The sequence below is a fragment of the Cupressus sempervirens genome, chromosome 4 (genome assembly GCF_028749045.1).
Source record: "Cupressus sempervirens isolate cs-2001-9-10 chromosome 4, ASM2874904v1, whole genome shotgun sequence".
Classification (NCBI taxonomy): Eukaryota; Viridiplantae; Streptophyta; class Pinopsida; order Cupressales; family Cupressaceae; genus Cupressus; species Cupressus sempervirens.
In genome coordinates this window covers 636,918,186-636,929,851 of record NC_143121.1, presented here as the reverse complement: position 1 = coordinate 636,929,851, position 11,666 = coordinate 636,918,186, and the positions used below count along the sequence as shown (strand labels likewise).

Genomic DNA, 11,666 nt, shown 5'->3' with positions numbered 1-11,666 from the left:
AGCCCAATTATTCTAGATAGCTCATACCCTACTCTTCTAATGGGCCCCTACTATTATATCCTTTAGAATAGTGGGGGCCGCCTATAAAAATATGGGCAGTTGATCCGGTTGCCCGACCCATAAAAATAAATTAATTGAAAAAACAACTTTCCATCTTCCCCTCCAAAAAAAAACAACTAAAACCGTACGTGCATTAATTGTACATAATAAAAATATTTTCTGTGAGAGCCACATTGTTCGATTGATCTGAGAGGAATTCGTTATCCCCAATTTAAAGCTTACAACCATATGTGCTATGTTAGCCTAGATGTTGCTTTCACAGATTAGAATTGACAATCACCATTCGGTTCATTTCCTTTTATGAGTGTTTTGTTTCGGTTGCTTCCTTCATATCACAAAATTGAGGTGGAATTTCAACTTCCTTCATAATTCTTAAATTATAATACTAACTAATTCCCAAACTGCATTAATTGCAAACAATACAAATCTATACAAACCTCTTGAACATCGACAGCTTGTTCCGCAACAATTACCACCTTGGCTCTTAAAAGCCAATCTGCCAAGCCACATTCTTCCTCATGAATGTGCATCTAACAATTCATGTACAGCTCAACAACATTCCAACTGCTATAAATCGATTAATGCAAGAGGAAGTAGTTAAATCCAATTTAAAGCTTACAGCTATATGTCGACTGTTAGCCTATAAGTTGTATTCATACATTAACAGTAAAGTTGAAGACACCCACCATTCGATTCTTTTCCTCTTATAGCTCCTGTGTTCAGCTTCTTTCATGCATCAAATTTGCTTCCTTCATAACTCATATTTCAACATCGGTTCAGACTGGTCATGGAGCACGGCAGAGGTCCTTTATTTGGGTGGCCTTGGGAGAGGCTTAACAACTACAAGGTGAACAAACAATTAGATTTCTCATACTCTTGTTTTGTGTTATCTTCCATTCATTTGTTCTTGTGGGTTTATTTCTTGTGTTGTTGTGTGCTTGTGGATTTGTTTCATTGTGTTCATACTCTTGTTTTGTAATTTGATCTTCCATTCTTTTTGTGCTTATTTCATTGTGTTCTTGTGTGTTTACTTCATTGTTTTATTGTGTGTAGTACTTTCTGTATGCGCCATTAGTGTTCAAGGCAGCAGATGAAATATGGGGAAATGGGGGAGAAGGCTATTGGTTTGTGCACATTCTTGTTATAACCTTCTTAAGATATATTCTCTACCAAGTTTGGCACTCTTATTCCAGAGCTGAATTCCTCTCAAGAAGACATCAAATCCACTGGAACTCCGTGGATTTCGATCAGGTCGATAGAGAATTTCACTGGTTAGTTAGCTCATTCATTTCATGGATTAAAGTTAGCTTTTCCACTGCTCTGCATTAGAAGAAACATTAATTTCTAGTTTCTGGTTTTTAATAGAAACCATGTTTAACACGCTCCTCTTTAATAGAAACCAACTATTTTGGACTTAGCCTATTTAATGCAGCTCTATTTCAATCTATTATAATAAAAGATTTGGGTTTGATCTAATTTTGGGAAAATTTCTAGTGTCTTAACTTCTTATTTTAGAAATTTCAATTTATTATTATTATTATTTTCTTTGTTGTCAAGGTCGGATCCATATTCGGATCTGATCCGGATCTAAATTCGTGCGGCGGATCCTAACAGATCCATGACAGGATCAAAGATCCTGTCCAAATCCTCAAGCATCCAAGCCACAACCTAAGGATCCTCATGGATCATAATTTCATTTTGTAATCCAGCAATTCAATGTGAATGTGTTGATTTTCTTTATAATCATGAAAATATATCAATTATCAAGTATACTAGATTCGTAGATCCATGCTAGAATGATAGATTCATTCTATGAAATGATTTAGTTTTAGAAATATATATAATTCTCTTTTTTTTTTTAGTCTCTCTCTCTCTCTCACACAAACACACAGAGACACGCACACGCACACACACACACACACACACACAGGCACACACACATAGACACACGCACACACACACACAGAGACACACACACACACAGACCGACACACACACACACACACACACACACACACACACACACACACACACACACACACGAATCATAATTGGGAAAAAAAATCATGAATCTACGGATCCGATTCACGTGTCCCACTTGAATTCGTTTAACGAATTGGCAACTAAGATTTTTCTTACAATACCTTGTTTTATAATCCTTTATAATTAATATTTCAAAAAGACATCGTCAAATATAATACCAAATGAACATGTTTTTTGAAAAGTTATGGAAAAGAGAAAAGGTAACTACAATGAAATATAACAAAAATAAATTTGATTAAATTATACATAAGTAAATGTGTATGTGTACGCACGTGCACACATGTATACATATATGTAATGCCCCTCCAAGGGAACCCAAAAGAATAGGCCAAAGTTGATAAGTTTGATAAGTAAATATATATTTTAAACATTTTTTAATTGCTAAGTTTACTTAATCATAGGTGTAAAATCCTATTCAAGTTCCCTTAACTTTCATTCTTTATCGCTTAAGTTATTCCATGCATTAGTGTTATTGTCATGAAGATTATATAGTTCTTAAATCCAAAACACAATTGCCATGTCGTAACTAATTGATCTAATCTTACAATGACGATAATCATGTACATCAACTATAACAAGATATACATTAAGATCTTTAGTACAAATTAGCATGATTTACATAAAGCAAATGATAACATAAGTAATCATCATCATATACATATAATTTTGTATTTTATAAAAGAGAGACAACGGTTTTTGTACTTTTACTTTACAAGTTTCCCATATACCAAATTCCTTTCTTATCTACCCAACCTAAAACATGGATTTTTCTCTTAAATGCATCAATCTAAATCCCCTTTTTCATTATTACATCAATGCAAGCAACAAGAACATCCTTAAATATCTTCAAGCATCATCCAAGCATCTCTCCAAGAAAGAACTCCAATACAAACCATGAACAAACCTCTTGTTTTGCCACCCAACCACATGTAACCATAGGAACCATTCCCTCGACCTAGGATACAAAACCATGATCCAAAGGATTGAAGGATAGACCTGGGGTCAACCCCAAACCAAAATAGAGAAAGAACCAAAATGACCAAAAGTGAGAGTGAGAGATTCAACCATCTCTAGGTGAGTATCATCACGCATTTCCATAGTGTTGGGACCATTCTCCCAAGCCAAAGATCATCCTACCACATAGAATGCATTTTCCCTAAGTACTCCAATGAAATATGCATGGCCTAGTAATGTTGGGATCCTTCCCTTTAGTTAGGGACCATGATCTACATAGATTGTCCCCTCTTTGATTACTCCAACAATACTCAACTTAATCTTTATTAATATGTAAAAACCATGCCCAACCCACTCATTTATTATGTTATCACTTATTATCCAACTCACTTATAGAGCCAATTTATGTAGGGCACTGGTCTCTAGGCATAGGATCCTTCAGCATCCACTTCTGGGCCCCAACACCTATGGTGAGCCACTCACCTAGGGTTTTCTACCCTACTCCAAACCTAATATATGAGCCATGTAGAGTTACACAAGTCAAGACATCTAAGAAAAGTCATGTAACATAAACAAAGCCAATAGGATCAACCAACGGAGAAAATTGACTGCAAGATATTGAACAATGAGCCACAAAACCAAGAAAATGGTAAAACAATGCATCTATTTCTTATAATCATGCATCCATTCCATTATGTCCTACATACATCAAGCATAATTGGGCATTTGTTCGATATAAATGTGCACCCATTCCATTATGTCGTACATATGTCAAGCAAAATTGTGCATTTGTTCAATATAATTGCTCATTTGTTCAATGCAACTGCACATTTATCAGGCAGAGTGGCACATTTGTACTAATAGGTGGAGAGAAGGGGTTAAATGCAAGGTTGTGCATATGCTTAGTATAACTATGCATATGTGCAGTCTTCATGTGCATTCATTCCAGCAAACTCAAAATAATATAAAGAAGGCTATGAATTGAATTTGGATGGAGGAGGGTTTTCCAGTATCCCTTGGGCTGAGATCCCAAGCTAAAACCCTCACAGTCATTCCTAGTCAAGGGATTCAACTCCTAGCATTCTTATCTAAATATGACCCACACACATAACTTCATCACAAGCAATCATGTAGTGCAATCATCCTCAATCCCGAGCACAACATGCTGAGATTCTTTTGTATATTTAACAGTAGAATATTGATTTGATCTTACTTGTTCATGATTTTAAAATTAAAATGGGATAACAAGACCTACTTGATTTCCTGGTGCAAGTGGGGGGTGGTGATTGTTGTTGTTTGGGTTGTGCCTTTCCGCGATCCCTAATCTGTGTTGATCTAGCCTTCCTCTCCTTTTGGTTTTCTCCAAACGTGTGCTAATTTTCTTCCTATTTTGCTTCTTGTATGTTTGGACTATAGTTTCTTTTGCCTTAATCTCCTCCCCTTTTCTTTTTGTTGGGAAGGCCTAATTTATAGGGAGAAGATGTCATTTCTAAATAGTTGAGTTTGTTGCAACCGACACCCTCCCTAAGGCTTGATTAAACAAATGAGCCTTTAATTAATAATTATTTTTGTTTTGCTAAACCTCTAGTTTAACTACTAGGTTATCTATGTCACAACAAGGTCCTTACTTAAAGAATTCATTTGGCACAATGGTTAAGTCTCTATGATCATCCTTAAGAGGTCAAGGTCTCAAGAATTGAGACCTTTTAACTATAACATAGTTTTCAATAAACACATTGGTTAAAATCCATTTTATGATTCATGAAGAGCTAGATGGGTGAGATTGAAAGGTGGAAGGTTTTAGGTTCTAATCTCTAAAACATTTTAATCTCTCTTAAACATTTTGTTTATTTCCTCTTTCATTTTTTATTAAAAAGATTGCAATATGATTATGCAAGAAACCACATCCAACCACTGACGTACTCACACATCTATACATTTAATGAGGTATATATGTGTGTGCACCCATATATACTCAGATAAACATATATTGAGACTTTCAATCACAAAACTAAAATCTCCGAATTAATAGATAATATAGAGGCTTTTAGTACCTGCTTTTGCACACACCTGCATCACCAATCAATACAACAAGTATCTCCACAATAACATCATCAAGTAATCCTAAGATGGGTTAGTAGGATTAGAAATCTATACATGAAAACAAATAAACTACATCATAGAAACATGGCTCTAAACTCAATATGGAAATGTCTCATAAATGGTAACTTTTGATCTAAAGTAATTTTAGTGTATAAATAACTTCTAATCATGTCGCTAGGGCATATGCATACACATGTATGTATGTATGTATACACACACACACTCACATATATATATATGCAAAATTCAATCTAATTTTTAAAAATTGCTTAATTTTTTTTTTTTTAAAATTGTTTATCTAAGACATGTCAACAAATATTGTTATTAAAAAATAAATTAATAAACTATCTCTTTAAAATGGTAAAAATATAAGAATAAGTTAATTAAATAGTTTGTCATTCCTTAAAAATTCAAAAGAATCTATAATAGTAGACATTAAATTTCTACAATTCAAGCATTCATAGCATTTGATTCTGGATTGGATTGTGTTAGAATTTTTAATATCATGACGCTCTATGATCCATCATCAAAATTAATGTAATCAATTTGTAGTTTAAAAACTGATTTTATTTCATTGCTATTGATTGTTCTTCAAACATGATTCTTTACTTTTTAAAATCTAAAGAGTGCATTTCATTAAATTATTAGTTATTATCACAACTAACAACTTTAAAATCACAATGACTAATATAGTTTTATTAGAAATTTTAGACATTAAATTATTAAATGCTATAACTACTTTTAAAAGATTCTCAACTACTCAACCTTTTTTCCACTAAAAACCAAATCTAAAAGCATTTTGAACTCTTATCATTTATTTCATATTGCTAGTTGTTTAATTTATTAAATTGCTCTGTTTTTACAATTACAGGGACAACTATGTGATATTACAAGCATGGCTGTTAACAGTGGGGCACAAATTGGTCCCTGGGCTTGTGGGAATACTTCCTATATGGAACTCCAGAGGGGTCTTAACAGTTTTGTTGTTGCATATGGGCCCTACAGAACTATTTTACTACTATTCTCATAGGGCCTTTCACAAGAGTTATTTGTTCCAAAATTATCATTATCTTCATCATCAATCCATTAGAACTGAACCTTCTACAAGTAAGTTAAGCTTAGTTACAAATCAGGCATGTTGTGCTCAAATTTAGTTTAATATTGTGATATTGTTATTAAGATTTAATTGTGTAGTTTTTGAGTCAAACTTATTGATCCATGTTTCATGAGTAGTGACTAACACGAACCCATCTCTCATGAGAATAAATGGAACATTTAGCACTCATTAGATCTAGTTGATGCTCACAGAGGTGAAACACCGGATCAGCATTACTCCATCGTTAAACCCATCCTCGTCACAACTCCATTTGCAAAATCTTTTCTTGCAGCCCACAGTTTATTAGTTTTAACATTTTAATATGGTATGTTAATCGCAGGTGGGACAAGAAGTTTCTTGGAGCAGTTGGTAATGGTGGCTTTGATGAGCATTCCAATTGGTGCGGCAGCTGCCATGGGAGAGGCATCCATTGGCATGTTTTTTGTGTATCTTCTAGGGTTTGATTTCCTCAAATTTATGCAACATTCAAATGTTGAGGTGGTTCCCCTTTGGCTTTTTGACAAGTTACCATTCCTTAGATATCTTATCTCCACACCCTCGTAAGTAGACTCGTCCATTAAGTTTGAGCTGGTTTCATGAGTAATCAATTGGCATTTTTCATCAAATTTCATGGCAGAATTAAATAATAATAATTTAAATCGTAATCATAAATTACTGCTATGTAAACCTAGATAATGGATCAGCATATGTGATATTGTTCATTTCAATATTTGCTGACCTTTTAATTTGTATAATCTTTTACTCATCTCAGGTACCATTCTATCCATCACACTAAATTGGATTGCAACTATTGCCTCTTTATGCCTTTCTATGACTATCTTGGAGGAACAATGAACACAAAGGAGTCCTCCATCCTCCATTCAAAGTTGAGAACCCAAGGTGGGCGTGTGACTGAATTTTAATTAACTACAACTCAAGTCTGTAATCCTAAGTAAAAATAGAATACTTAGTTTTTTGGTCAATTGCTGATGTTTTTGGATTGTTAGAATATAGAATATCTAAGCGGACATAATTTTTCTTCATATTGGATGCAGGGCAGGAGAGGAAAGTTCCAAATACAGTGTTCTTAAGTCATTTGGTGCACCACATTCACACTCTTCATATTCCTTATATCGGGAGAACATTCTCTGCAAGGCCCTTTACTTATACAGAATGGTATCTGTGGATCTGCTTGCCACTAGTCTGGATTGGTTTTCCAATTGCATCACTTTTGGCATCTGCACAAACAATTTGCAAGTATCATATAAATGAATCATTTTTTGTGGAGACTTGGGGTTTAGCGAAATCAGGTTTTCAGGTAATAAAACATATCATGATATTTGTTTTTTAGCATTATTTTAACTGTAACTATTCTCAAACATCATCTAGTTCAATTATTAAAGTTACAAAAAGATAAAAATATATAAACCACAAATGAAAATGATCAGTTTCTAGCTTTTTCTTTATAGCAATATAGAAACCTATCATAGATGTTCTTCATCCCAAGGTTTGAAAAAGAAATTTGATATAAAATATATTGGGTGTGCAGTTTTTCCTCCCATTTGGACAGAAGCAAATTAACAAACTTATAGAGGATGCAATCCTGGATGCAGATAGATTAGGAGTGAAAGTCTTTGCACTTGGAGCTCTAACTAAGGTGCTATCTTGTGCCGTGTTTTTATTTATATATCAATATTTTGAATCATATTCTATGATCTATTATAATCTGTTTGGTTACAGGCATAAGAATGGAGAATAGGGATGCAATATTGGGAATAGGAATGGCTATTCCGATAACAACTATTTTTTGGAATGGACATAAGTTCATTTTAGACTCTAGAGGTAAAATGGGAATATGTAGTCCTATTCCCTATTCCATTTGACAAACCAAATGGAGAATAGAAAAGGTATTCCAAATTTTCTATTCCTATTCCAACAACCGAACAGGCCCTTAGAGAATTCAAGAATAGACAAACATCCCAATGATTAGATGAAGAGAAATGCAAAAAAAACATAAAACCGTTTAGCGAGCAGAACCTTTCTCTTTGTATTAGAATATTATTAAGTTGCATTTTTGTTCTTTGATGTCGTTATTGGATTTGATTGTATACATTTTATTCATCATTATTCATCAGTATTTTGGAGCATATTTAATGATTTATCATCGGGAAGATTTTTGGGAACATTGTTGTGATGAATCAGAGAGTGTAAACCAAAACATTGATGTATAAACACGTACACAATGAATCTAGAAACAAGCAGCAGCATTGTAGATTGTAGAAAACTGATATCATTACACGGATTTCCTGTAATTTTGTGCAGAATGAGGTTTTGAATGGAGGAGGCGAATTGTTTGTGAGGAGGAATCCCAATCTGTCAATTAGAGTTGTGCATGGAAATACATTAACAGCAGCTGTACTTTTACATGAACTTCCAGAAAATGTTGATCAAGTGTTTCTCTCCGGATCAACATCCAAAATTGGCAAGGCTATTGCTCTTTACCTCTGTAGGAAGAAAGTCACAGTTTTGGTGAGATCACTTCTATATTGAAATCATTCTCTACCGAAGTGTAATGTACAACTGAATGATAAATATGATAACATTTTTCACATTTTGGCAGATGCTTACTGCTTCACTGGAACGTTTTAAAGCAATTAGAAATGAAGCTCCTGCTGAATACAGAGATTATCTGGTTCATTCCTCCACATATGAAGCGGGCAGTAGATGCAAGGTAAGCATTGTCAACTCCATCAAATGATTAGATCGCCATTTGTCTCTACAGCTTCAAAAGAAAAGTTATTCTAATCTTATTCCTTTAAAGAAACATGTTGAAAGACTAGCCGCCTGTTAATATTGCTAGGGTGCTGAGTAGCCTTTTCTAAACCAGGTGCCTTTGGCACATTCTTTTGAAATGTTCGTGGAAACTAATCATATTAGAATAAAAAATGTCATCTGTGTGAGGTGTGATGACTAGAATGCAGTATGTTTTTATTAGGGGTACAATAGGTTTTGAAGGTGTCTGAAATCTTATACAAAAAATCAAAGTGGATCCAAAACAACAGGTATTGAACAGTTTATACAAAAGATCGAGCATATCCAAGCCAAGAGGTTTGGAAAGGACCCAAAATTCTATTCCAAACACTGTCTAGAGCTAAGACATTGCCAATCAGCAGCCAAACAACAAGAGATAACAAGAGAATAAGCAAAGAAATCCAAATGCTACAACACCAAGGCCAAAACCACAACACAAACCTGCTAAAAAAGACATCAATTCTGAGATAAGAAAAACTTCAAGCAAAACCCTTCTACATAATCAAAACTTTTTAATGGCTTCCTTAAATAAGTATTCACTATTTACACTTTACTTAAGTTTACTTAGGTCAATGCATTATTTTATTATTTATTAGGTTGGCACTTAGGAGTTTGCGTACTTTTATGAGTTGTCATGTTGACAACACAGAAGTAAACAACTCTAATTTAGCACATGGTGTCTGGGTGAGTGCACCAAGTTGTGGTGCCAAAAAGAGGGTATAAGTGGACACCTTTTTCTTGAAATCTACAAATTTTGAACTTCAACAAGAATTTGAAGATAGTTATGCTGAAAATTTTAAGATATGACAAAAATAAAAGTAGTAGTCCTTTGAATCTAGTTTGTAAATTACTGATTTTTTTTCAAAATGGTTTAGTTTTAGGTCCTCAAAAAAAGGGGTCACAAAAAGTGGTACTGTTTATTCCAAAAAAGCATAACACAGTACAAAGTGTGGCCCTCTCAAAATTTTGACCTTTTTTTTTTGAAATTCTTTAATCGCTCTAGTCAAAAGTTACTTAACACTATGTAGTTTGTCCCAAATTTTTCGGGTAATTTTATAATGTGTATTTTTTTAAATAAATTTTTTAACTATACACATCCCAAAAACGTGAAATATCTGTGTGCTCCCTCTAGAAATAATTGAAAACTAATTTAAAATCAAAACTTTTTTTTTTAAAGTGTGTAGAATGGAGTCTAGTTTGTAAAAAACTAGTTGCAAAATTAGATGAACAAGCTAAAATCTATAGCCAAATTAGTATATGGTGATTTTTGACAAAAAATAAACATACATTCAAAAGAAATTATAGATAAAAGGTTTGAAATAGTTTAAATTAAAAATAAATTATATGGTTAGATAGCTAACACAAAGATCTATAATGCTATGTAACATGATCTTATCGATACCCAACCACGAGAAATTTTGAAGGGGAGCACACAAGAAAAAGCAATCATTTTTGGTATGTTTGCTAGAAAACACGTCTCAGACTTGTTTATAAACTCCAAACCCTTGGGTTGGATCTCCAAGGCAAAACCAAGCCTTAGGCTTGGGTTTAATGCAAAACTTTCAATAGTGCGCACGAGCTATTGAACTTTGCGTTCCTAGTAGCGCGTGCGCGCTATAGTGCGCACGCACTATCAATACCTAAATTTTAAAAGAGAACTAGGTGTGGGGGGGGGGGGGGGGGGGGCATGGGAATGGCTATGTGTGTGTGAGAGAGAGATAGAGAGAAAGTAGGGGATGGGAGAGGGGAGAGAGTACAGGATGGGAGAGAGAAAGTGAGAAAGAGTAGAGGTGGCAAAGAGAGTATAGGATGGGAGAGAGAGGAAGTGTGAGAGAGAGTACAGGTTGGGAGAGAGAGATTGAGAGTAGGGGATGGGGGATAGAGAGAGTAGGTAGTGGGAGACAGAGTGGGAGAGGAAGAGTGGGAGAGAGGAGGATGGGAGTGCATGTGTGTGAAAGAGAGAGAGTATGGAATGGGAGAGGGGGAAGACAGAGTAGCTCGAGAAAGAGTAGGGGATGGAAGAGAGAGTAGGCGATATGAGAGGGAGTGGGAGAGGGAGAGAGAGGGGGGATAGAAATGTGTGTAAGAGAGAAAGAGAGAGAGAGTAGGGGATATGAGAGAGTGTAAAAATGTAAGAGAGAGTAGGGGGTAGTAGAGAGAGAGCGAGTAGAGAGGAGGAGAGAGAGAGAGAGTGAGAGTGAGAGTGAGAGTGAGTAGGCAGTGGGAGAGGGTGAGCGAGTGAGAGAAAAAGTAGGGGATGGGAGAGGAGAGATGGGGATAGGTGTGTGTGTGTGTGTGTGTGAAAGAGAGAGAGTAGGGAATGAGAGAGGGGAGAGAGAGATAGAGAGAGTAGGTAATGGCAGAGGGATGGGAGAGAGAGAGAGAGAGAGAGAGAGAGAGAGAGAGAGAGTAGGTGGTGGAAGAGGGAGTGAGAGGGAGAGAGAGGTGGAATGGAAGTGTGTAAGAGAGATAGAGTAGGTAGTGGGAGAGGGACTATGAGAGAGAGAGAGGGGGGGAATGGGAATGTGTATTTATTTATAAGAGAGATAGAGTAGGGGATGGGAGAGTGTGTGAGAGTTTGAGAGAGAGTAGAAGGTGG

At 35.2% G+C, this 11,666-nt stretch overlaps 1 protein-coding gene across 2 annotated transcripts in view; it reads left to right on the top strand.

The window, feature by feature from the left end:
* The first annotated feature begins 578 nt into the window (after window positions 1–578).
* The window catches only part of LOC149562853 (very-long-chain aldehyde decarbonylase GL1-1-like), a 131,251-nt gene continuing 120,163 nt past the window's right edge, over window positions 579–11,666 (top strand). Inside the window, exons 1-9 of one of the 2 annotated variants that reach the window (XM_089823929.1) lie at window positions 579–907; window positions 1,114–1,331; window positions 6,032–6,267; window positions 6,597–6,816; window positions 7,029–7,156; window positions 7,312–7,574; window positions 7,806–7,913; window positions 8,579–8,785; window positions 8,877–8,987. In XM_089823929.1, the coding sequence (XP_089680055.1) occupies window positions 848–907; window positions 1,114–1,331; window positions 6,032–6,267; window positions 6,597–6,816; window positions 7,029–7,156; window positions 7,312–7,574; window positions 7,806–7,913; window positions 8,579–8,785; window positions 8,877–8,987 (1,551 nt within the window). In that variant the 5' untranslated portion in view covers window positions 579–847. The remainder of the gene's footprint in view (window positions 908–1,113; window positions 1,332–6,031; window positions 6,268–6,596; window positions 6,817–7,028; window positions 7,157–7,311; window positions 7,575–7,805; window positions 7,914–8,578; window positions 8,786–8,876; window positions 8,988–11,666) is intronic. The other variant, XM_089823928.1, reaches the window with a different exon arrangement.